The 27,591-nt window shown below is 43.3% G+C and overlaps 1 protein-coding gene across 2 annotated transcripts in view; it reads left to right on the forward strand.

The window, feature by feature from the left end:
* SEMA4F (ssemaphorin 4F) overlaps positions 1–27,591 on the forward strand; it is a 257,897-nt gene that overhangs the window by 177,374 nt on the left and 52,932 nt on the right. For both annotated transcript variants that reach the window (XM_030190860.1, XM_030190861.1), the window contains exons 4-5: positions 8,123–8,221; positions 10,848–10,941. In XM_030190860.1, the coding sequence (XP_030046720.1) occupies positions 8,123–8,221; positions 10,848–10,941 (193 nt within the window). The remainder of the gene's footprint in view (positions 1–8,122; positions 8,222–10,847; positions 10,942–27,591) is intronic.

Genomic DNA, 27,591 nt, shown 5'->3' on the forward strand with positions numbered 1-27,591 from the left:
TTTGCTTATGTAGGAGAAGCTGGATGCGTAAGTTGTTTTGTATCTTAGTCCTTTACAGTTTGTATAGCTCAGTCTCCACCCCCAGGCACACCTGTATTCCTCACAGGTACATGTATCCATGAAATGGCATCTCATACATTTGCTTACCTGCATCCAGAGCAGTTTTATAGCGAGTCATTTCCATTGCTAAACCTTTCTCGTTCCTGTCGGTGATTTTCAGAATTACTCTCTTATTGATTAAATGTTGAACTCCTGCAAAGCCCCTTTGTTCTGCTGTAAATGAGCAGAGGTCAGCTGGGATCCAGCATATTTTTATATTTTTGGGACATTTGACAGGGGGGGGGGGGGGATATTGTACAGCATTTCTCCTGGGATGAAGTGGTACCTGCCGCTATCAGACCCAGAAGCTTCTGCTTGGGGACCTGGTGTAATGTGCACCAAGAACAAGAGGCTGATTCCTCGGTGGGAGAGGAGCTAATAAAAACGTTGCAGCGATAGTTGAGAATTTCTGGGAAGAGGTGTTGCTGTGGTAGTAAACAAGTAATTCACGTCTACCAATTCCAATCCATTCATTATTTTATAGACCTCTATCATATCTCCTCTCAACCGTCTTTTCTCCAAGCTGAAGAGCCCTAGCTGCTTTAGCCTTTCCTGATAGGAAGCCCTCCCACCCCCGTTACCATTTTCATCGCCCTTCTCTCTACCTTTTCTAATTCCACTATATCTCTTTTAAGATGTGGTGACCAGGATTGCATACAAAAGCATTATAATGTCCTCATTTTTGTTTTCTATTTCTTTATACCTAACATTCTATTTGCTTTCTTAGCCACTGCCTCACACTGAGCAGAAAGTTTCAATGTATCATCAACCGTAGATCCCTTTCCTGCTTGGTGACTCCTAATGTGGAACCTTGCATTACATAGCTATAGTTAGAGTTCCTCTTTCCCACATGTATCACTTTGCACTTGCTCACATTAAACGTTATCTGCCATTTGGATGCCCAGTTTCCCAGTCTCGTAAGGTCCTCTTGTAATTTTTCACAATCCTCCCGTGATTTAACGACTTTGTGTCATCAGCAAATTTAATTATCTGACTAGTTACTCCCATCTCTAGATCATTTATAAATATGTTAAAAAGCGATCCCAGCACAGACCCCTGGGGAACCCCATTATCTATTGGGAATACTGACCATTTAACCCTACTCTCTTTCTATTTTTTAATCAGTTTTTAATCCACAATAGGTCAGTACCCTCCTATTCCATGACTCTGCAATTTCCTCTGGAATCTTTCATGAGGTACTTTGTCAAATGTCTTTTGAAAATCCAGATACACAATATAAAAATATCAGCTATAACTAATAAAAGCACAATCAGTCCTTATATAAAAACTCCTGCTTCTCAGTTAATTCAAATCATCAACCCTCTCATATGCCTGCAGAAAAAAAAAAGTCTAATTCTTTATTTTTAACTCTTTTTATAATCCTGTTTTTTTTTTAAATTCTTAACCTCCGTGGAAGTGTATTCCATAATGAAGGACTCGCAATATAAAAAGCGAAGATACTTACCTGTAGCAGGTATTCTCTGAGGACATCAGGCCTCTTATTCTCACAAGTGGGTAGGCGCCACCCCGAGCCACCCAGCTTGGCAAAACCACCAGAGGAAAAATCCAGAGCCCCCAGTAGCGCAAACCACGATCCAGCATGCACTCGCGAGCGCTCGCCACACGAGTCTCGGAGCACAGGTCATACACTTCAGGAGATAAGGGAGCAGCTGTAAGTGGGGCCTCCTTCCCCGGGCTCCTCTTCTCTGAACCTGTTTCAGTTCTGCTATATCTTCTCTTCTCTCTTTCGGAGATGACCAGAAGTGCACACAAGAACTCAGGTGTGAGTGCACAAATGGATCTGTACAGAGCCATTATGATAGTCTGTATTATTGGTCAATTCCTATCATTCTGTTTGCTTTTTTAGCTGCCACTACACACTGAACCAGGGATTTCAAATATTGTCCAAAGGAACTCAAGATCCTTTTTCTGGGTGGTGACTCTTAATGGTGAAACCTAGCAGTGAATAAGTAAAGTTAGGATTGTTTATTCCCTCTGTTCATTCATTTGTACTTGTCCACACTAAATTTTGTTTGCCTTTGATACTTCTTCAGTCTGCTTCTGTTTTAATTACTTTGAATATTTTTGTGTCATCTGGAAATTTTCCAAATCAGTGAGTATGTTAAAACAGCACAGGCCCTGGAGTACTCCACTATTAACCTCTTTCCATTGGGAAAAGTGACCATTTAGGAAGCAAAGGGTAGGACTGTCTTGTAAGCTAGTTGCTGATTCACATTGAGATGTTTTCTCTCATGTCTTTCTAATTTTATGAGGGGTTGTTTATGAGGAACTTCATCAAACACTACTTGGAAATCCAAATACCATATCGACTGGTTCACCCTAATCCACAAGCCTATTCAAATAAGGCAGACTCTCCCTTTTTTTTTTTTTTAAATCCATTTTGGACTTTCTTAACAGCACCTTCCACCATTTTATCCAATACCCAACATCAGGCTCAGCAAGTCTGTAGTTACTTGGGTCACCCAATACATGTAATAGAAAAATGGGGAGAGTAAGAGACATTCATGGGGCTAGGCAAGAGGCTGTGATAGGAGTGAGTATTGCTGCTGGGACATGACTGCACTTTCCTGTGCTACAAGTGCTGTCAAAACTCATGGGCCAGTGCTTACTAGCCGTGCTGATCTTGTGCACTAAGGGGCCCTTTCAATAAGCTGCAGTAAAGGGGGCCCTGCACTAACGGCAGTGGCCCCTTTTGCGTGCGTCAGGGCCCTTTTTTTACCGCAGCGAGTGAAAATAACCAAAAATGAAATGGCCGTGCGGTTAAGTTTGCACTTGCTGCGCAGGCATATAAGGGGGAACACTTACCGCTACCATTGAGGTGGCGGTACGGGCTCCCACTGTAACCCGGCGGTAACCAGGCAGCTTGCAACGCTGCCCAGTTACCTCCAGGTAGCCCCCCCCCCCCCCCCCCCCCCCCCCCGAGGAAATATTTTTTTGTTCAATATTTCAGCTAGTGCTGGAAATGGCACTCACTGGAGATGGAACTACCACTGGCACCTGCTTTGGGTCAGCAGTAGTTCCCGTTTGCCGCAGGGCAAAACCTTTTAGTAAAGGGAAATGGGACTTGATATACAGCCTTTCGGAGGTTTTTGCAACTACATTCAAAGCGGTTTACATATATTCAGATACTTATTTTGTACCAGGGGCAATGGAGGGTTAAGTGCCTTGCCCAGAGTCACAAGGAGCTGCAGTGGGAATTGAACTCAGTTCCCCAGGATCAAAGTCCACTGCACTAACCACTAGGCTACTCCTCCACTAGCAACATTCCATGTAGAAGCCTGCCCTTGCAGATCAGCCATGCAGGCTTCTGTTTCTGTGAGTCTGACGTCCTGCGCGGTTGTGTTGCTGATCTGCAAGGGCAGGCTTCTACATGGAATGTTGCTAGTGGAATAGCAACATTCCATGTAGAATCTCAAATAGTAGCAACAGAATCTCAATAGTAGCAACATTCCATCTACAATCTCCAATAGTAGCAACATTCCATGTGGAATCTGAAATAGGGAATTGGGACTTGATATATTGCCTTTCTGAGGTTTTTTGCAACTACATTCAAAGCGGTTTACATATATTCAGGTACTTATTTTGTACCAGGGGCAATGGAGGGTTAAGTGCCTTGCCCAGAGTCACAAGGAGCTGCAGTGGGACTTGAACTCAGTTCCCCAGGATCAAAGTCCACTGCACTAACTACTAGGCTACTAAAAGGTCCCCTCTGGTAGCAAATTCCCTTTTAGGTGCCCTGGTGCCTGCACAGGGAGCGCCCCTTCTATAATGGCATCTGGGTGGCCCGATTTCTGTTATAGACTGCTAGGGTGAACTTGCATTAGTACAGCTAAATGTAGATGTGCCCAGTTAAGCCAGGTCAATGGCAGGTATCTGTAAACAATTTTTATTGAATACGAAACATAGAACAGTAGTCACCATAATAAGAAACAGTTCAATTAATTTTCTTTGGTTCCCCTACAGAAAAACACATCAGATCTGAAACCCCAGTCCCAAAGTTGCATAAACTAAGAAAACACTGCCCATTAGAAGCAGCATATACTGCCACACTCCTCTCCAGCCCCCACACAAAGGATAGCCAAACAGTGCAGCATACCAAAACTATGAGGACAACGGAAGTGGGAGGTCTCAGTGACTTTCACAGTATCCCCTCACAGGTTCATTGCAGTTAACAAAAACGATAAACAACATAATAGAGTTAGAACAAACGTCAGTTAAATAAAACTGGTAACTATCAATTAGCAAACAAAAAGGGTTTTCAATTTCTTTCAACATAATCAGATAGGTGTATTCTCCAATCTAACTAAGGAGGGTAAGAAGTTCCACAAAGAAATTACTGCAAATGGAAACCCAGTATTAAGGATTCTGAAAAAGCGCACCTCTCGGGAGCTGGGAAAACCTCGATTACAGGCATTGCTGCTGACCGACTAATTAAAAAATCATTCAGCAGATTTCCCAACAATTCTACTACTATTAATCATTTCTACAGCACTACTAGATGTACTACTCAGTGCTGTACACATGTGCAGGTACTTTCTCTGTCTCTAGAAGGCTCACAATCTAAGTTTTTATACCTAGGGCAATGCAGGGTTAAGTGACTTGTCCAAGGTTACAAGCAGCTGCAGTGGGAATTGAACCCAGATCACAAGGATCAAAGCCCGCTGCACTAACGATTTGGCTGCTACTCCACAATTCTATCTAATAATCCCACACCCTTCCCCCTCCCCTCCCTTGTTACTCCTATATTGAAAATGCTTGCAGAAAATTGTGTGCCGTGTCGGCCTGTGTGGCTACACTTGTTTTTGAGCAGGGAAGGGGATGCAGAAGGCGTTGGAGGTAAGGGGGAGGGATAAGGAGAGAAGGGAAAGATTTGGAGGTGGGAGAACGTATGGAAGGGATTTGGAGGGGATATGCGTCTTTGGAAAAGTGTATGCTTTGACCTTTTTACTGAGCAGATCAGTGTTCAGAAAGAGTGGGGCATAAAATGAAGAGATGTTGAAATCTCGGGTGGGAAAGGGAAAACATGCAGGCAGTGGCGTAGCCAGGGGGGGGTGCCAAGGGAGCGGCTGCTCCCCAAAACGGAGTTCTGCCAGCACTGGTGCCTATTTGTTTTCAATGTGTTGCATTGAAAATGTGCTCTGGCACCGGCGGAAGTCCGCTCTCACGCCGCTGTCGCGCCCCCCGCACCGTCAACCTGGCTCCGCTTCTGCATGCAGGGTACAGTGCTGGAGAATTTGAGCTGAGAGTAAAAGTATATTGCATTTCTAGGTTGGGGAAGGGTGAAGTTCGAATCAGAACTAGAAGTAAGATGGGTTTAGGGAGAGAATTTCTGGGACAGATCTGATGTTGGGGCTGACTGAGCTGCTGGCCAGCTGTTTGCCTCCCAGTCTCTAAACAGTTCTTTCTTTGTGTGGTGCAGAGTGGAGTGGAACACAATGGTGATATTTATTAGTGATTATAGTATTAATCTGGCATTCTTCTCTGGGATGCTTTGTGGGTTACTGAGCCTCTTCCTTACTCACTGCTCCCCTTCTCCTTCCCAAGTGTACACACACAATATCAAAAAAGCACAGAGTTAAAAGCTATCAAAGGTGCAACAACTGCGTAGCATGAGAATATGCATGATACTTGAAATGTGCATGCTTGCTGTCCTCAATGTAGGGTCCGATTGTGTCCCTGGATCTCTTTAGAGAAGGAGGGGAGCTGACTTGGAACCTAGACAGCAGTGAGAAGCTACAGCTTTATCCTGTAGTCTGATGACACAGAGCACAGCACAGTCCTGTGGCTTTCCCTGTATTTATTTGTCTCATACAAGCCTTGTCATCTAATTAAGCAGAGGTCAGCTTTGCAATGGCAAATGTTTGCTTTGACTTGCCTTTTGTATCCTGAAGGGCAGAGAACTTGACTGAGTGCTGGGCTCCAGCCATGCGTATCTTTCACACTTTTTCACCCCCAGAGCATCTGTTCATCGCAGCAATAACGGAGAAAATGAGATCTAAAGGGGAATGTGATATTAATGAAGTAACGGGTAAAAAACATAAGCACTGCCATACCGGGTCAGACCAAGAGGCCATCAAGCCCAGTATCCTGGTTCCTACAGAGGCCAGGTCAGGTCAAAAGTACTTGGCAGTATTCCCAAAGATAGGTCTATTCTTTAAAACACAACCTTAAGTCTACATGACTAATAATGTCTCATGAACTTTTCCTTCGGGTACTTGTCTAAACCCAGTTACACTAACAGCTTTTACCACATCCTCTGGAAATAAATTTCAGAGCTTAGTTATGTGTCAAGTGAAAAAATATATTTTCTAATTTGTTTTAAATGTACTACATAGCAACTTCACTGCGTGTCCCTTAGCCCTTGCACTTTCGAAAGAGTGAACAACTGATTTTTATTTACCTCTTCCACTCCATTCAGTATTTGATAAACTTTTATTATATCTCCTCTTATCTTTCTTTTTTTTTTTTTTCAAGTCAAAGAGCTCTTAACTCTCTATCCTTTCCTCATAAGTAAATCATCTCATCCTCCTTTTCATTTTGGTTGCCCTTCACTAACTCTGCGGTATATGGTGACCAGAATTGTATTTATTTATTGGGATTTGTTAACCACCTTTATGAAAAGATTCTCCCAAGATGGTGAGTTTAACATCAAACTTAACATTTTGCTAACATCATAATAATAGTAAAATGAACAAGTATAAACATAAATACAATGAAAGATGAAAACTTGAAAACAGCAAATTTAAACCTAATAATTGGATTGAAGGTGCAGTCGCACCACAGAGTGATACAGAGGCATTATGATATTTTCCGTTTCATTCTCCATTCCTTTCCTAATGATTCCTAATACTCTATTTGCGTTTTTGGCTGCCACTGAGCAGAGGATTTCTGTATATCCATGATTAAGTTCAGATCCTTTTCCTGGATGGTGATTCCTAATGTGGAAATTGCATTGCATAACTATAGGCACCTGGTATAAGAGGCTTGGGGAGGCTACTGGCGGCAATGGAAAAAAGAGGGACCAAGGAGAGGGAGAGAGGTTAGATGCTGGAACTGGGAGAGGGGGCAAGAGAGGAAAGGGGACAGACACTGGACCTGTGAGATAGGGGGGGGGAAGAGTTACTGGACCCAGGAAAAGAGAGATGCAGAAGGTGCTGCTCTACTGGACCTGGGGAGGGGGGTAGGGAGGGAGAAGCAAGAAGAGGGGCCAGACCCAGGAGTTGGAGGGAGAGGGGTAGATTTTGGGTATGGCATGTTGTCAGACAATTAAGGACAGGCCGTGCCCTGCCTCAGCCCCACCCACTTTAGCCTCCTTAAACAGCTGATCCACCGTCTGCCTATATGCATAGCTATAATTTGGGTTGTTTTTTCCTTTGTGTATCATGTTGCACTTGCCTGTTGTAAATTTCATCTGCTGGTTGGATGCTCTGACACCCATTCTCACAAAGATCTCTTGAAATGAGATTAGTGGGGTAGGTTTGTCCTAGTTGAACTGGTACTTCAAGATCAGTAGACCAATTCAAGGCAAGCCTTGTACCTTCATACAAAACTATGTACTGAGATATGGTGGGGGTAATGTACATGTTGAAAAGTCATGAAGGTATTTGTCATCTCTGTGTAGTCTGTTGATGGGCTCTTGCCTATCATGCTTTAAAATCTCAGTTTGGGGGTAGTCTGTGGATTGGAGAGATGGCAATATAATAGTGGGTTTCTCTAGGGTGTGATGTAGGTTAGAGTGAGTTCTGGAATCAATGAATGAATGACCCACATTTGGGTGCAGAGACAGGTTTAAAAAATATATATATATGCATATCATGGTGATTCGGTGTGTGTTTGCACCTTCATATGTTTCTAGGCTTAGGACGGAAGATTTTAGATAATATTTCAAAATACCATAGTAAGAAAGTAGATGACATCAGGCAAAGATCATTTAGCCCATTGAATGTCTATTTAAATAATATAAGTCTTGCAAATTTTCATTCTTCGTTTTACTCTCTTTCAGTTTGAATGTCACAATTACATTCGAATCCTGGAGTATGTCAACCACACTCACATCTATGTGTGTGGGACCCATGCCTTCAATCCTTACTGTGGTCTCATTGTAAGTAGGAGTGGTGAGTTGTTAAAAGAATTGAAAGAGTGGATGGCGTTGTGCGAGTTGAGCAGTGGTTCCCAAACCTGGTCCTGAAAGCACCCCAGCCAGTCAGATTTTTAGGATATCCAAAATGAATATTCATGAGAGAGATTTGCTTGTAGTGGAGGCAGTGGATGCAAAATCTCTCTCATTAATATTCATTATGGATATCCTGAAAATCTGACTGGCTGGGGTGCCTCCAGGACTAGGTTTGGGAACCACTGCACTGGAGTATGTTTTTGTTAGGGAACTGGCTTGAAGTCTCTTCCCAGTCTTTTCCATATTTGCAAGCTCACGGTGATGCTGGGTGCACTCAGGAATCCTTTGCTTTAGGGTTTCATGCAAAGTAAGTAGCTCTGGTTAGCCTTTGACCACTTTTTATTATTACTATTTTTAAAGTACTATATTTGAGTGCATGGTGATGACCTAGGTATTGCTTGGTTATCCAGAGACCTGGTTGTGGAACAATGTTCCTCCCTCTTTGAGATCCATTAATGATCTTTGGGGATTTTGTAAGACTGCTGAAACTTGTTTTAATTTAGCAATTTTATTAATTGAAATGGAAATTGTCAGGCTGGAAGTCATTGTCTAATTTTATTTTGTTATATGTTGTATTGTTTTATTATATTATGCATATAATTCTGTAACCCGTTCTGGGCGCTGTCAGGACAGGCTAAATAAATAAATAAGAGATCTCTTGGTTCCCCTTGTTAAGAGTATTTAATTCAGCAGCGTGTGTTCTCAAAATGGTGCCTTAATATTTAAACAAATGTCGTCATGTTTCTTTAAATATTAAGGCGCCGTTTTGAAAACACACGCTGCTGAATTAAATGACCTTGTTAGAGAACAACTGGCAGTGCTCCTTGTGAATTCCAGGACATCCCATCCATGCAAATCTCGCAAGTGATTTACTGTAGTGTGTGTTGACAGCTCTAAGACTGTTTTGAAATAAGCCCTTCTCTCTTCTGTGTGGTGGTGTGCAGTGTCTGTCTTTGGAAAAAGGAAAAATTGTTTCTCAAGTTGTTTGTGCTTTAAAATGCTGGGAGCCTCTGCCCTAGGATTGGACTCCTCTCCATTCTCCCCACTACTACCCCCAGCACTCTTTGCTGGTATGTTTTAGTGCCGCTCAGGGAGCTTAGGATGATTGGATGGTACCCCAAAATTAGGAAATACATGACTATCTATCTTTTTGAATACACTTAGGCTGGGGTCTTGTGGTGATTGGAGGGATGTGCATGTGCAGGACATGGCACTTGCACACCCTGCTGTGGCATGTACCCACGTAGGGATGTTGTGACTGAAGGAGCTGTGTACTGAAGGGGGGGTGGTGGTGGTATGCCTACAGCACCAGAGAGGGGTGGCTAGGAAGAGAGGATGTGGGCACAGCAAACAAGGAGGAACTTGTATGAGAAAGCAGCACAAACAGGAGAAAGTAGAGGCCGACCAAAAGACGAACCACCACAGAAAATGTTGCTTGATAATACTTTTTGAAGCACCAGTAGAAGGACCCTTCTACTGGTGATTCGAATAAAGTGTCATCAAGGAACATGTTCTGTGGTTGTTCGTCTTTTGGTCAGTCTCTAGTTTCTCCAGTTTGTAGAAAGAGAGAATGCCAGCATACAGTCCCTAGAAACCTTCAGTATCACAGGGCAGCAGAGGGTGCTTGAGGGAGAAGGAAGTTGGTCGAGTTGTTCCCTTCAAACAAAACTGGGGTGGGAGCAAGGCGAGAGGAGAATGCTGAGTATGTATGGGCTGGGCAGAGGGGCCTCCAGTAGTGTCTGGTGAATCTTCAGTGGGGGGCAACTAGTTCATTTTCTATTTCTTCTTCTTCTTTTTTTTTTTTTTTTTTTACTTCATTGTAATGCTGTGTATAGTTGGTTATTTCAGTCTGATTTCAAAGCAGATTGTTTCCTGCTTGAGATGAAAGTAGTACACTAACGGGCTGATAATTATTGGAAGACTGCAGTAGTCTAGAATCTGGAAAGGCCTAATAATCTTAAACTCCCTCTGAGACACTAAAAAACTGGTAACTCTGATCAGGATGTAGCTTTCTCGTACATCCTTCCTCTCATCCACTCCCCCTTACTCCTTTTCTGTGTTTGTGGTTATTGAAGCTCTGACTAACTTACCTCCTCCTCTGTACTTCGGGGTTTGTGGCAGGGCATTGGAGTTTTGTATATGCCATGTAGCCCTTTCCCCTTCTTGCCCACTTTCCTCAGTCTGTTGTGCATGGAGGCCTGGCTGGTAAACGTGCTGCTGCTGCATAATGAGCAATACGGGGATTAAGTTGTTTTAAAAGACGTAGGCAGTTCTCCTTAGATAATCTTATGCATTTAATGGGAGAGGTTAGGATGTGAGGAGAGGAAGGAAAAAGGGAAAGCTTAGACATTTGTATGTGTTTTCCAGCGAGGAGGGAACAAGGTTGGGGGAGTGGGAGCAGAGGTGAAATTGGTGTCTGTCTATTTTAATTATTTATTCCAAATCTCTTAAGTAGGATATTACCAGTCTGCCATTCCTTATGCTCATCTATTCTTAGCCATTCTTTGTCCTGTCTCTTGTGCGTTTGTTCATTCAACAAAACTCCCTCTTTCAGAACGTAGTGGATTTCCATGATGTAAGACACAACGAGAGTGGACGAGGGAAGTGCCCATTTGATGCTACCCAGCCGTACACTGCAGTCATGGCCGGTACGTGCCTCGCTTATTTTGCCAGTTTGCCTGCCTGTGTGCATACTCCGCTGCTCAGGGTGCTTTCTGATATCCATGTACCTTTACTTTTTCTTTTCATAGTTTACATGCATTCTAGGGTTAGTTCTAGAGCTGTGAAAAGTGGTGGAAGGAGGTGTGTAGCAATGCATTTTGGATGACCCGACTCCTGTATGACATGCAGCTGAAGGTTCCCAGTTTCGAGAAAATGGGCCAGTAAGGGTTGGAATGTCTTTAAATGTGTGCAAATTTCAAAACGAGACTGACTTCTTTACAATTTTTGAATGCAAGGAGGAGAGTATAATGTAGATTAAAATACAGTGCACATAACTGAAAGCCATAGTCTTATCCACAAAACGTTTTTTAAGTTTTTTTTTTTTTTTTTAAGCATGCTAAACTGAAAAAATTATGTCCCTCTTTTAACCAAATGGACCATCTATAACAGGGGTTCTCAACACAGTCCTCAGGACACACCTAGCCAGTCAGGTTTTTAGGATACTCATAATGAATATGCATGAGAGAGATTTTTGCATGCACTACCTCCATTGTATTCAAATCTATCTCATGTGTATTCATTGTGGATATCCTGAAAAGGATATTCTGAAAACCTGATTGGCTAAGTGTGTCCTGAGGACTGGGTTGAGAACCTCTGATCGATAATGAAGGCTTCTATTTTCAGGGGCTTATAAATTGGGAATGTGTTTTTCTTTTCCATCTATGTGGTACAGGTGCTATCGCTGAGTATCTTTCCTTGTTGAATTAAATGCATAGTTTCATGCATCTAAAGAATTGTCAGTATGGAAAAAGCATAAAAATAGATTGAAAGATCCAAGGCAGACAGGGGGAAGGGTGAGAAAGTACTAAGAGTGTCTTGCCAATGTTTTTCCATTTTTAATCTCTTTGCATCAAGGATGTTTACTGATGTTTATTGGTTAAATCCTAAAATTGAGATTCCTGTGTACAATGGTACCCCCTCTCCAATCCAGAATAGCTTTGGAAAGAGAAATTCCCCACATGTAGCAATGTTTGCACAAAGAAAATCATTTTGAATGTCATAAGACATAGAATTACATTCCATAGTTGAAACTGGATCCTATGGGGCTGATATTCATCCGGCATGAGGCAGCCCTCATAAGTGCCGCATCGGCACTGACCCCGGATATTCGATGCTGGGCCATTTCCAGTGACCGGCGGTGAATATCCGGTTTCATTTTTGGCTGCCGTAACCGGTTGAGCTGATATTCTGTCATCATTGACTCAGCAGTATCCTTTCACCTCGGATTTCTCAAGTAGTCAAATCTGGTTTTTACTTTACGCAGGCTTAAGATCAGTCCATTCCTTCCTTACTTGATGCCGATTCTCTTTTCACCCTTCTGTATGCTTGTGATCTTTCTAGATATTACTTTTGTAATATTGTTTATGCTGACGTTACTAAATCGAATATGAAACGGTTACAAACTCTGCAGAACACAGCAGCGCGTCTTCTCTGCAAGGCAGATCGCCGCGACCATGCTTCACCACTCCTTCAATGCCTTCTTTGGCTGCCAGTTGACTTTCGACTTTGGACGAATCATCTGATCAAGTTGTAATCTGCGTGCGTGTGTCTGACAGATTGCAACTTGATCAGGTGATTCGTCCAAGCCGCGCAGCCGAGAAGAGGAGTTTGGCTGGCAGGGGTTGGGGTCCCCTGCCAGCACAGGTACGTGATGGTGGCGGGGGAGGGTTGGCGGGAAGGGGGGCTTGAGTGGGTCGCGTCAGGAGGGTCCAGGGGTCAGAAACTCGGAGGGGGTTCTGGAAATCGGAGGGAGGCAGGGAGGTGGGGTCTGGAACTCGGGGGAGGGAGGGGAGTCTGGAACTAGGGGGGGGAGGGGCCCAGGAAGGAGGGAGGGAGAGAAGGGGGCCTGGAACTCGGGGGGGGGGGGGAGGAGGGGGCCAGGAAGAAAGGAGGGAGGGCGGGGGGTGTCTGGAACTCGGTGGAGGAGAGGGGTTTGGAACTCGGGGGAGGGGACGAGAGGAGAGGAGGAAAGGAGGGAATGCACCACCTGTACAAAAACTAGGAAACAAAAAAAAAAGCGGGGGGACGACCCTGGAACTCGGAGGGAGGGGGGGGTGACAACGACCCTGGAACATGGAGGAAGGGGGGGTGACAATGACCCTGGAACATGGAGGAAGGGGGAGGGTGACAACGACCCTGGAACTCGGAGGAAGGGGTGACGCTGGAACTTGGAGGAAGGGGGCCCCTGGCACACACTCTCACTTACACTCTGTCACACACACACTCGCACTCAGTCTTGATCGCTCTCTGTCACACACACACACACTCGCACATTCACTCTCTCTCACACAGTCACTCTCACACACACTCTTTCAAACATACACTCTCCAAGGAAAACCTTGCTAGCACCCATTTCATTTGTGTCAGAAACGGGCCTGTTTTACTAGTAAATAATAAAAGAAGCAACAAGAAATCGGAGATCAAGTGTTTACTTCAGTAAGATTATTCATATTTGAATTTAAATCACTATTTGACCAAATACGAATAATGTATTCAAGGCTCTGTTTGGGGCTGAATCGAGTCAAATACTAATATTCGGTTCAGCCCTATCTACAATGAAGGCTGAGCTGCAGGGATTGTTTTGGCTTATTTTTGTTGATAAATGTAATATAATAAAATTAGTGGCCTGATATTCAGACAAAGCTGGGGTCCTAAATTTGTGCCCTATTTTCCTCCAATTTTTGGAGCCAGAAGTTTTCAGCTGAAAATTCATCTTAATTTAGGATCTTAAGTTATGCTTATAGAAGTAAGCCTGCCATTCACTTACTTATATTTATGAGCCTAGTGTTGAAAGTCAGTGCTAAGCTCTTAACTTATTCCCCCCACCCTAAACCTGCCTCTGTTGCACCCATGTTTTATGCTCCTAAATTTAACAGTTTAGTGAAATTTTGAGCATACATTTAGTACATTTTCAAAGAAACCATTTTAGGAACATAACAAAGTATATAAATCATTTGATTATTGGACCTGACGTTTTCAGCCCAATATTAAAAGGTGAGAAAACAAATGACTTTGTTTCCAGAGAGAAAGATGGCTTAGCAGATCTCTGGGGGAGGAGTAAAGAAAAGATTTCTGATATACACACAAATCTTTTACATTTGACATCCTATTACACCAAATTTTCAGGACATGGGCAGGGGGGAGGAGTCAAGGGGATCCTGAACAGATATATATTTTTTTTACGTTTTGTATTTTTGATCCACATATACCTGTGTGGATGTGTGGGCTTTATTAGTTCAGCATTTCTCACAGCAGACATGCCTAGAGTGAGAATTTTCTGATGGTATGTCCAGGGAATAAACTTGGAAATTTTTCTTTGGTGCTTCTGAAGGACGAGACCCTCTGTGTATAAAGGTTGCACACCCCTGGTCTCCATGAATGTCAGTATTATCCCTAATGCATACACCGTGTAATTCAAGACCAACAAAACTCAGTGTGATGACTTAGCAAACATAAATTATTACTAGAATGGTCTGTTACCATATACTTCTGTCTTTCCAAACAGTTGCTAACACTGTCAAACAAGTCTTGTCCTGTTGTCAGTGGAACAACTGAAGGATACAACAAAACTCTGGTTAATGACATTTGTGGGGCCTTTTTTCTGTTTATAATGTCCATGGTCTTGCAGGCCGCAGGTTGCCCACCCCTGATGTAGGCAGTGAAAACAAGGGGACAGTTTTCAAAGGAATTTGCTCAGGTAACTAATTAATTGTTAGTGAAAATTTTGGGGGCTGAAAATTGCTTCCGCTCCGTGACGGGAATTATGTTCACAGGTTTCATGGCAGGTGTATTGGGAAAAGGGGTGGATAGGAGAGGCAAAGGACACCGGAAGATGTGCTCATATTTCTTCCTATGGGATAGGCCACTGGGATTTTCTTCTCTTGGGCTTACCTCGCATGGAAGGAATGATCAGGATCGGTGCACTGGCACTGTGGCTGTAATGAGAGAGAGAAGGGCACAGAGGGAGAGAGTCTTCAAATACTTGTAACGCACCTACTGAGTGAAACTTGGCATCTGTATTCACAGCCCAGGAGAAGGGAACCCTGAAAGCACAGACCTAGGGTTTTTGTTAAAGGTTCACTTCCTGTGTACCATGGGTGTGCTAAGATGCATAAAACAAATTAATGAGGACCCTCTGATGGGAGTAAATTGAGAGAGGCCTTGTGGTGATTACATGTGTCAAGCCAGAAGGGAAGAACTAATAAGAGAAACTGTTGGGGAGAGATAAATGAAGGGGGGAGTGGGGGATTTGAAAGAGAAGTGGTGTTTCACTTGGTAGAGTATATTTTGGCAGTGCACAAATGAGAGAGAGAGAGAGGGAACTGAACTCTTAAAAGCTGATTACAGATGTATTCAGTACTGTAAAAGAGTTTGTCTGGTTGACCTTGATTTCTAACATTTAAATTGACTAATACTGAAGAGCGATCTCAAAGAGAATATACAGGCACATCAGCTGGAAGGATGTGACTCAAACGAGAGCTCTTGAGATGATGGGTAGTTGGGGGTGGGGAATCCCTGAAAGGAAAGGGAGATTTGGTGCTCAGTTACTTTGATGTTGTAGTGGCAGATTCAGTAATGTAACACTGGAACATGAGAGCAAAAGATGAGAGCGAGGAGTCTTGGGGCACTGACGTTAAGAAGGGCTTAAGATCTGGAAATCAGGATAAAGCAAAGAGGAAACATGAGCACACACTATAGTTCTAGGACCAGGTCAGAGCTGCCAGTACCACACCAGGTACCACAAGAACAAGTGAGAAATGATTCAACATTATGTCGTTTAGAATAGCAAAGAAAGAAAAGAAGTCTAGTCCCCTTATATTTGAGGAACTATCCTATTTCAAGACCAAAATTCTGTAGTCACGAGCTCAGTATTTTTCTTGAGATGATCATTGTAAATAGAAGGGCATTAATGAGTTTGGATTGTGTCTGCCTAGAAACATAGATGACCCACTGAATAAACCTGCAGCTCTGTTGTGGAGAATAAAGGTTTGTACAGCAGTAGAGCTTTGCTTGAAACCTTCTGTGTGGTTTCCCGACTGCTGTGGTTCGGTTGTATTGCTCATTTTAATTTTGTCTAGACAGCACTTAGCACTGAAGGTGGAGCAAGAAGTACTACTACTTATCATTTCTATAGCGCTACAGTGCAGTGGGTTGCTTTTGTACAGTTTGACTTTATTTTGAAGCAGGAGGTAGTCAGAACCAGAAGGGTTTCCTGCTTCCCTTCACTTTTTACATCCAAGTTTTGCTGTTGCTTTCTCAGATGCTCTACAGGTTTAGCTTGGCAATGAACTTGCACACCTTTTCCAGGAGTTAAAAATGCTGCATGCTCACACATTGAGTGATGAGCTCAAATATACATAAAGGGAAATGGGACTTGATATACCGCCTTTCTGTGATATTTTGCAACTACATTCAAAGTGGTTTACATATACACAGGTACTTATTTTGTACCTGGGGCAATGAAGGGGAAATGGAGTCCTTTTTTACAATTTTTTTCCTATCTTGTGAAATTTCTGTAAATACAGTTTCAGTATATTAAGTTTTATTATTTTAGTAGGATTTCTTCACTGCCTTTTTGAAGGAATTCACTCAAGGCGGTGTACAGTAAGAATAAATCAAACATGAGCAATAGAAAATTACAGCAGTAAAAATATTCAAATAACAATACAAAGTATGGCATAGTATACTACTTACAATGTCAACACAATACGTAATAGAACATTTTAATTGACAGTGAAGGGTATAAGCAAAGATGGAACATACAGATAGGCAAGAGATAAGAGTTAGAAAGTAAGGTGTCTAACTTAAAGAAAGTTGCATATGAGGCCAGAGAGATGGTTAACATATATAGATAGGTAAGAGAGTAAGAGGAGTTAGAAAATAAGGTGGCTAATTTAAAGAGAGGTGCACATGAGGTCAGAGAGGTGGTTTAAATATTATCTCAGCTAGGGTAGGAGTGGATAAACGTATCCTGCTGCAGTAGGTGCAGCCTGTGTCACTCCTTTTGTGTGTGAGTGACACTATCAAGTTAGTTACTACTTCCATTAAAGGCCTGGTTGAAGAACCAAGCTTTCACCTGCTTCCTTAAAGTAGAGATAGTCTTGTGTTAAGCAAAGCCTTTTAGGGAGTGCATTCCAGAGTGTGGGGGCTACTTCGGAGAAGACTCGCTTGCAGGTATCACATCATGTAATGTCTCTTGGAGAGGGTGTGGTTAGTGATAGTCCTTGAGAGGACTTTAGTGTCCTTGGAGATGTGTTAGAGGATCATCCTATTCTATCCTATCCTATCCTACGGTTTCTGTATATTCAGTTCTATGTATCTTTTGTCACAATAGCTCAATATAACCACTATCCTTGAGCCATAAATAATTCAAATGCAATAGCAAAAAAAGTGTTATTTCTCAAATATGCAGGATTTTTAAGGATTTTAGGGCAGACTTCCCCTAAGAATACCCATCATGCACATCATAACTATAGGTTCTGGTTTTGGGCGCTCTTACTTTCAGTCTGTAACACCTGAAGAAAGCTTGGAGTTGGCTAATTGTTGCAATAACAATGGCAGTACAAGTACAGCCTCGATTATTCGACCTAAAGTTAACTGACCCATTGTCAGATAATTGAAAAGTCGGGTAATATGGAAAACAATGGTAACCTAACCCCTCAAACAATTCATAAAACAAAGGCGCAGAGTTACTGATTTTCAAAAATTCTTTTACCAAAAGACTGAAACAACGTAGAGCTGATGATGACGTCACTGGGGAAGTCCGTCAGTTGTTCTATACCCATGTTTTATCATTTCTACCTTAGTAATTCCCTTATCCCTTATTTGTCCTGTTTGTTTGTTTGTTCTAATTAGATTGTAAGCTCTGTCAAGCAGGGACTGTCTTTTCAAGTCCAGTGTACAGCGCTGCGTACATCTAGTAGTGCTATAGAAATAAGTAGTAGTAGGTATGCCAGATGGTCAGATTAGTAACGGTTGGATAATCAAAATTGGTAATGTACTTTCACAAAGTCAGTGGGTGGTGGCAGCTGAGATCTTCTGTCAGATTCCATGAACCGATGAATAAAAATCCAGAAAAATCATAAGCCCTAAACCCCTTGCCCTCTGGCCACCCTGTCCCCTAAACGCACACACTCCCTCTTCATGCTCAACTTGTGTCCTCACCATTTTTTTTCCCAATCAGGCAGTAGGCAGTCACCCCTACAGGCCAGCCTGTTATCTCCAACCCCTCACCAGTCATACAGCCAGAAACTAATCTGCTGACCCAAAACCAGCTGTCCAGCCTCACTTCTTCCTCAAATAACCTGCCTGCTCTCCCACTCAAGCAGTCAGTGAGCCTGGCTTCCCCCCACCCCCCACCTTCTGATAAGCAGATAGCCAGTTTGCTCAAAAGCCCCCACCTAAAGAAGCAGACAGTTCCTAGCCAAAGCAACCAACTGCCAGGATCAGAGTATAAAAGCCCGGTTCATCATCTTTCCTCTCACTGAGCATTTTTTTTTCTTAGTGCACCACATGGCTGTCACTGCCTTGCATCCACATGGTACCCTGTATTCTCCAGCTGGGCTCTCCTTTCATAACATAGGCAACCGAGACCCTTGGGCCCGGGGTATTAGTTACAATGCATAATAATCACTCGAGAGACATGGTAATTTCTTAAACATAGCAAGACTTGGCCGCAGCTTTATTTTAAATCCAAACAACTTTATAAGCATAAACCCCCAGGTATACCCAAGCCAATCAGCTCGCGGCTTAGTAGCCAACCCAGTCCGCCGTCACAGCAAGACTGACCAATCGTAAACCGAGCTCCCCGCCTTGCAGCAAGGGATCTCAACCGTAAGCGCAGCTATCCCAGCTGTTTAGCTTACACCATCAGGCTTGGATATCTCGCCAAAGCTGCGACAATTTTAAAACAGTACAAAAATCATATTCACTTGGGGAGGGGGGGGCGGGCGGGTGCTGACTGGTGCTCGGACGCCGAAGAGGCCGTCCGAGCTCAGTCCAGGGGTTTTAAACCCCCCTTTGTGCCAGCCCCTCACAGCGGGGAGCACCTGCGAGGCGGGGTCCTGACCTCTCCCCCTTGCTCCCCGCTGCTTAGGGCATGCGGCCCATCGGTGCACGGCGCCATGTTAATGTCGGCTCCATGCACCGGGGGGCACTTCGCCTTGCTTTTCTCATGAGAATAAAGGGAGTCTACAAGCACTGCAAGACTCAAATAAACTGAAAGCTATTCATGCCTGAATCTGAGCCCTTTCCTGCGCTATAAGAAGACGCTGTAGAAAGATGAAATTGGGGAAAGCAGAAAAATTAATCTGTGAGGAGCCCGGCTGCCTTTATGCTCTGATCCCAGTAGCTGGCCAATTTCTGCAGGCAACTCCAAAATTCTACGGGGAAGGGGAATTCTGCTCAAATTCTGCATTGCACAGTCATGCAGAATTCTGTTGGGAGTAAAGTAATAAATAGAAATAAAACATAGAAAAGAAAATAAGATTATATATTTTTTATTGGACCAACTTAATACATTTGTTGATTAGCTCTCAAAGGTAATGAAAAGTAAATGCCAGGAGTCTGAAAAGTAAACATTGAAAGTACTCTCTTCTCTGATCGCGACTGCATGTGCCCTTTTCACAGATCAGCTGGCCAATTTCTGCACGCAACTCCAAAATTCTGAGGGGGAAGGGGAGTTCTTAAATTCTGCATTGTGCAATCATGCAGAATTCTTCCCGGGAGTAATGTAATAAATAGAAATAAAAATATAGAAAAGAAAATAAGATTATATATTTTTTATTGGACCAATGTTATCACATTTTTTGACTGACTTTCGAAGGTAATGAAAAGTAAATGCCAGGAGTATGAAAAGTAAACATTGAAAGTACTCTCTTCTCTGGTGTACACGCGACTGCATGTGCCCTTTCCACAGAGAAGAAAGATTACCTTTTTTTTTTTTAAATTAGAAATGCATTTTCTCTAGTGGGGGGGGGGGGGGCCCTTCATTGAAGTAAAAGTTTCAGGTTAGAGCCGGTGCAGGAGGTCTAGTGACTTGTAACACACACAAGATATACTATGAGTTTAAGGTATACTTATACTTGATCTTGATTTATCCTTGTTGTTTTCAGGGTACAGGCTGTAGAAGTCTGCATGTCACTGGCCTTTTTCTCCACTTATGGAAGCTGAATCTGTCCAGCCCTGATCAGGGCACAGAGCATAGAAGTCTGCCCAGCACTGGCTTCGCTTTCCAATTACTGGTGTTGCCATCTAATCACTGCTAAGCTTGTTTGGTTCCAGGCCTTCTCTACAGGATTTCTTTGTGTTTTAAAGGATGACTTTTGAGGATGATTGTCCATCCTAATAGAAAGACCCATCCAACTGGATAATGAGTTTTAGATTCACTTGGTTATCCAGAAAGCCATCTTGTAATGTTCTTCTGGTAGCATCTGGTTTCTAGAGCAGCTGCTGCTGCTGTGATATCAGTCTGTCTCATGGTACATAAACGATGAGCTAATGTGCCTGAGCTGGGCTGGCACAAAGTACTCAAGTGCAAAATGTTCACAGATTTTTAATGAAGGAGGGGCACACTTTAGATGAGTAGGCTTTACCGGGGCAGTTAAATATTAATCCTCAGCCACCAAATTATTTCCTGAAAGGGGGGTGGTGGAGAAACACTCTCCAGCTAATATTCAGCACTATTTAACTGACCAGGAATGGCTCCTGACCGGTTAAATAGCATTTAGCCGGTTAACTGCTTATATTCAACGGGAGATGCCAGTTATCTCAGCTCTGAATATTTGTGGTTAGTGCATAGCAGCTAACCTCTTATATCGTGCGATATAAATGGCTATCCGCGAATATTCAAGCGCTAGCCAGCTAAGTTTAGCAGCCAAATTGGACCAGCTAAATAGCAGTCCTATCTTTGGCTGCAATAAACTTAACTGACCAGCACTGAATATTTGAACTCCCCACCCCCACTCCCCCAAAAATCTAGATATTTAGTGCTGGCCACCGGTAGCAGCCTGGCATTGGATATCCAGGGTCAGCACCAATCGCAGCACTTAGGTGGACTGCCTCCTGAGGGCTGAATATCGGCCTCCCTGTATTATTTTGGAGCGAATAGCTAGAGGTAGAGGCAAAACAGGAGAGAGTTTGGAAAACAGTTGTCTGCACCACATTTTGGCCTTGTAGCTTTAATGAAGGAAACTACACTAATGAATAGAAATGAAATGTCACCGTTACAATGCTTTAAATATTGTTGTGCAAGATTTTCTGTGACTTCCCCTCCCCCTCTTCCCCATCTCATATCCTGGAGAACATACTGGGTTTAATGTGAACGTGCTAATTATTTCATTCACACTAAACAAGCAATGAGCTAAATTTTATGGATATAAATTGCAGAAGAGTGTATCTCTGTGTGTGTACACCAGAGGTACTGTGGAAGAGAGGAATAGGAATGCAGGGGGAGGGGGGGGCAAGGAAAGCCCTGGGGAAATGTATTGGGAGGATTCTCAAAAAGCTATAGGGGAGGAATGGGTATGTGAGAGAGCTGTGAGTGCTGGGAGAGAGTTGTTTCATAGAGCTATGGTGGGGGGGGGGGGTGTACCTGGGATTGAATGAGAATTATGGTGGGATATGGGGGGACGACTTAGAGAGAGAGCTGTGGGAGTGAGTATGATGAGGGGCAAGAAGGGACTACAGAAAAAGCTTGGGGGTATATGGTGGGGTATGAGGAAAGAATTATGGGCATGTGATGTAAGATGGGGTGAGAACTGGGTATCTTGTTCAGGGATGAGGAGATAGAAGAAAAAAGCTGGGTGCATAGACCCTAGAGCAGTGGCGTAGCCAAGGGTGGACCACTTTGGGCTCAGGCCCACCCAGTAGCAGCACACATGATGTGGCTGGCAGGGATCCCCAAGCCTCACCATCCGAAAACTTCCAACGCCTGTCCCTCCTGCTTACCTTGTAAATAGCAGATATTCACCTGCAGTGAGCAGCAGCTGATACATACTGTTTGCACCGGCCCCACAGCCTTCTCTCTGATGTATTTCCGCCTATGCGGAAACAGGAAGTTGAGAGGGAAGGCTGTGGGGCCAACATGAGCAGTGTGTATTAGTTGCTGTTCACTGCCCGTGAAAATCTGCTCTTTAAAAGGTATGCAGGAGAGGAGGGGTGTTTGAGAGACCATATGGCATGCAGGCGAGAGAGGGAGAGACCAAATCATTTGTGGGACAAGGCAGAGTTTTTCTGCACAGTCACACCCATCTTGGGCCCAGGCCCACCCAAAATTGGGTGTCTGGCTACGCCCCTGCCCTAGAGAGGGTCAGAGATAAGCTTAGGAAGGGTTCAAGTTATCGGAGTAGTGAGACTGCTAGGGGAAGAAGGTGGGGTTTGAGCCTGAATTGGGGAGAATGTGGGGTTTGAGCCTGAATTGGGGAAAAAGCTGGAAGGGAGGGGTCATGTCCAGGACATAGAAGAGGCAGGCTTTTATAGTGGGGGGCATTCTACCAAAAGAATTACAAATAATGCAGAAATTTGAAAAATTACTAATTTTTAAAATTTTTGTACAGAATTCCCCCAGGAGTAATAGGTATTGTGCTTAATAGGTGTTAACAAAAGATTGTACTTTTGAATTGAGAATAGTAAATATTTATTGAAAACTGGCTGCTAGAAGAATGTCTGAATTGTTTGTTTTATCAAATTTTTCTCCTACCTTATACGCTTGCTTTATGTGATGATACAAATTATATAAAATATTACAAATCTACTAATTGTACAATAATATATGTTTCACAGCTATTAAACACAATTCATAGTGCAAACGATAAAAATTGCTATTCAAAAGATCTGGGTGCCCACACGAAGGAGTCGGAAACACCTCTGACAAAACTTTGGGCCTGGTATTGAAAGCAAATGGGGCATCACCCAAGAGGACAGCCATGGCTTCAGATATTACATAACGGGCTGTGACATCCTTCCTCCCTTGGTTGACATAGTTACCCATCCAGTTGAGAGTAGTCTACTGCTCACTGGAAAGAAAGGCTCACTCCAGGGGTACATAAATGATTCATGCTGAATCTGTCAAGATAAGATGATTTTCTGCAGGAGGGTTAGCACAATCCTGCTGTCACGATCTCAGGTTCAAAACATACAGTCACTAGAACGTGAGCCCTTAGGCTACTGTCGAGGAGTGGCAGCAGCAGACTGAAACCCCCAGCCGGGACTGGGCAAACAAGCAAGGCTGGAGCTGGAATCTTGGAATGGACGTGGCCAGAATGACAGGACTGGAACTGTGGCTGTAGGCAGACAATGCTGGAACCACAGGACTGGGAAAACAGGAGGCAAACAGGACTGGAGCAGCTCCAGGTTTCACCTGCTCTGACCGCCATTCCCAGAGGTTGAGCCCCTAGGTGCAGGCAGCCTGCAGGACTTACAGGATGGAGCTGGACTGGAACAGGATTCAAAGACAGACTAGGCAGATGGCGTACATAAAGACTTGGCAGAAGCAGGGTTCAGGATATACATACAAGCTTGGCAGAAGCAGGGGTTTTAGGATGTTCATACAAGCTTGGCAGGAGCAGGGTTCAGGATATACACACAGGCTGAGCAGGATTCAGGATATACATACAAGCTTGGAAGGAACAGGGGTTCAGGATATACACACAAGCTGGGCAGAAGCAGGGTTCCCAAACAGAGGGAAGAAAGCAGACGGTAGAACAAGAGCAGACCACCTGCACAGCAGAGAGCTAATTAGGGACAATGCTGGCTACTGCAGCCACTCAGAATGACAGACCGGAGCTCCACACACAGGGAACAGAACCAAGACTGAAGGCTGACAAGCCACCACAAACAGGGACACGTAGGCACAGACACAAGAACCAAGGCTGAAGGCTGCAAGGCAGCCACAAACAGGAACACAGACAGTGAACAAGGCAAAACAGAAGAAGTGGAAGCCCACAGACAAGAGCAAAACAAAGCAGAAGGGCAAGAGCCCACAGAACAAGGCTAGGTAAACCGTGCAACAGCACACCGACTAACCTGACGACCCTTGGCAATGCAAAGTACACCACTTCCTTATAAAGTCTCTCACTGATGATGTCACTTACTACAGGACAGGAGCAGGGAACACACTGACACCAAAGAGAGGCTGTGAGCACACAGGAAAGACAGACAGGAGCCATCTTGGACGCAGAACATCGGGAAATAAGGTGAGTAAAAAGAGGAGTCACGACCACAGTCGTGACACCTGCATACATAGACTGTAGGTATAACTAGAATAATGGCAGAAGACTTGGTCCATAATGGGGTTCTAAGGTAGTGTATCTTGTGAATGGATGTCAATTATTGCTCAGCGTTGCAATTTAATCTTGTCCATCTTTGATTTGTACTATATAGGAGATTGGTTCACAGTGGATCTCTGTTACGATTATTGTGGTTTCAGAACCCTATCTAATAGCTCCTTGAGGAAGTGCAGGGCCAGCTACCAGGGGGTGCTTGTGCCCCTCCCCCCATGCTATCAGGAGCCCAGGCCTGCTCATAACTAAAGGTATCAAAACCTTCTGGCAGTCTTTGGGCCCCACCATGTCTAACACCGGCCCTGAGCAAATGAGATCTTAGTGCAAGTAAGAATGATGAAGTCTAAAGCGGGGTTCTCAACCCAGTCAGCACTCAGCTAGTCAGATTTTCAGGTTATCCACAATGAATATGCATGAAGAAATTTGCATGCTCTGCCTTCATTGTATGCAAATCTATTTCATGCATATCCATTGTGGATATCTTGAAAATCAGACTGGCTTGATATATCCTGAGGACTAGGTTGAGAACGCCTGGTCTATAGAATCATTTGTTTTCTTTGGCTATAATTTTCTGATTTGAATCAGTTTAGGCAGGTCTTGAGACAACACCCCATAAGCAGCTTGGCTAGAGTGGTGCCAGCAGTCAAATATGAAGTGATGTGTTCAGCAAGAGACTCATCAGTCTTACTGCACAGTCACCTTTGCTCATCCTTCTTAAAGCCTCTTTGGCCATCTGTACCATTATTTCAGCTTGTTCTGTTTGCTCAAGGGTAGACGAGAGCAATAATGACAATGTGAATTAAATTAGTCTTCAGAAAACTCATGTTTGTCAGAGGTAAAAGCGGTCCTATCATAAGGTGTGTGTGTGTCTGGTATCCCATGAGTTACAAATAGCTGTAAAAGAGCAGTGATTGTTATAGCTGATGCTTGTGATGAAACCAAGCTCACTTTGAGCTATTTTCAGTAGGCCTCTATTTGAAAGTTCTTTCTTGAAAATAGGCCAACAAAACCAATATGAAGTCCGGACCATGGCTTCCACAGAAATGGTGCTTTTTGTTGGCATGCGGTTCACTCGCTCATCAAACTTTTTCAGCATCTGTTCAGGGCCACTTGGCATAAGGAAGGTAAGTTTACAAAGGGACGCCAAAGTTTAGGTGCTGAGAACACGCATAAATGCTGGTAATTTAGTCATTGGTTAGAGTAAGTGGTCACTTGCATGTGTAAACCGTTTCGAAGCATTTGTGATGTAGTAGTATATCAAGTTCTGGATAAATAAAAATAATAAAATAATGATTAGCAGAAAAGAATGCACCACAATATGATGGTATGTACTTTGCTGGTGGGTGTGTACACGAGTGGAATTTGGGCAGAGCACAAGTACATTTGTAAATTATAAAAGCCTGTAATGTGCGTGCATTCTGGCTCACATCTAGGCACAGGCATTTATATTGGCTATAGGGCTGGTATAAGTGATTGATTGCACCAAAAGGCATGCTTTTGGCCATGTTCTAGTTTTGTTGTTTATTTTTTAAATAAAGGATAGCAGGCATCTACTTTGTAAAATAAGCTTGAAATAGCCCCCTTGAAAAGCACTTTTAGTAATGACAACCCTCACAATGACTAGTGCATAAGTTCTAGTTCTGGATGACCCGTATGTGACATAGCTAAGATCATTCATGGGTAGCCATTACATATATACTTTCCTTTCGCCCATTACATACATAACTTTCTGAGCAGATGGTTTGTGCTGACTATTTTGCACTTGGTCTGATCTCTTCAGCTTGTATCCCATCTCTCTCTTTCTCTCTCTCTCTCTCTCTCTCTCTCTCTCTCTCTCTCTCTATATATATATATATATATATAGTGGAACAATGCTTTCCAGAGGCACCACTTCAAGCTGATATGTTTCTATCACTGAACCTCTAATAAAGAAGGCAGGGTACAGTATTGATAATGTGAAGAAGCAGAAGCCTTAAGGAATTGATGTTTGCAGTGGATCTCTCTGGCTTGTAGACAAGTATTTAATTAGAAAAACTTAAAGGGTGGTTTTATAAAGACACACATATGGTCAATATAATTGTCAGACACATCCATAGACATGACTGACTTTGTTTTGCTCCAGCTTTTAATGGTCAGAGTCTCCCTGATCAACATGTCTACTTTTGGTCTGTGGAAGTTTAGATTCTTGTGCAAGCAACAGTTACTACTTTCCATCTGGAAAGCAATGCCTGAGATCAGGTCCACGCCATAGGGCGAGTATCCTTTCATCATAACGGACAAGCACAGAATCTAGTAATTAGTTCTTCATAGTCATAAAGACCTGTGTCTGCTGGTGAGGTTATTCCAGTGCTTTGAGAAAGGTCATGGCGGGTTTTCAGCAACTGTTGCCTTGCAAGCAGGAAAGCTGTGGTAGAAAATGAGAAGCCTCAGGAATGCTTTGTTTGCTTTGAGCTTGGCTTATGGTTCATCTTCTGTTGGGTGGATACCTGATGCATTGATATACGGTAATCCAAGAAAACAATAGGTTGGATTTTTCCCTTATTGATGCATGTGCCTCAAGTAGGGCAGAATTTATTTAAATGGTTCAGGTGATACATGAGGTTATCAAAATATGGTGCAACACCTAGAATTCCAGAAAGCCAATTAGCGCAAAATGGGAGACAGATGCACATCTCATTGCTGGGTGCAATATGCTGATACAAAGGGCCTGTGTGCAAAAAAACAAAACAAAAACAAAGCAGCATGACTCACACCTTGGAAACTGTGTAAACATTAAAACATTATTGCAGCATAAAAACACCGGGCTCGTGACCTCGACAGAATTGCAGAGAATGAAGAAGTTTGTGGCAAAGAAGAAAAACACAAGAACAGCATCACCAGCTATTCTGTAATACCTATGGGGAGACAACAGCTTATTAAGCATACCAAGAGATGCAATCGGAAACAAAGAGCATAGCAGAAAGATGCTGATGTTCCAAATCTGTTTGCCACAAACTTGATGGGGGGGGGGGGGGGGGGGACTTCCAGGACACCTTGATATGTTGCCTGTACATACTACCACCCTGTAAGCCCCAGTTTGGAACATTACAAATTTTTAAGATGAACCCTAGCAGAAATTTGAGAGGATGGACATACCCTGGCTTTTGTGTGTGCCGTGAAAGGAATGAACATAACCTGTTTGGAGTTGTGGGGTTTTTTTGATTTGTTTTTGTACATTTTAGCAAATTCCAAACTGATGGAGCTTACTCATAAATGCATCCTGAAAGGTTATGATGGTCTGTACATCCATGACATCTT

The sequence above is a fragment of the Microcaecilia unicolor genome, chromosome 2 (assembly GCF_901765095.1).
Source record: "Microcaecilia unicolor chromosome 2, aMicUni1.1, whole genome shotgun sequence".
In the NCBI taxonomy this organism is placed as follows: Eukaryota; Metazoa; Chordata; class Amphibia; order Gymnophiona; family Siphonopidae; genus Microcaecilia; species Microcaecilia unicolor.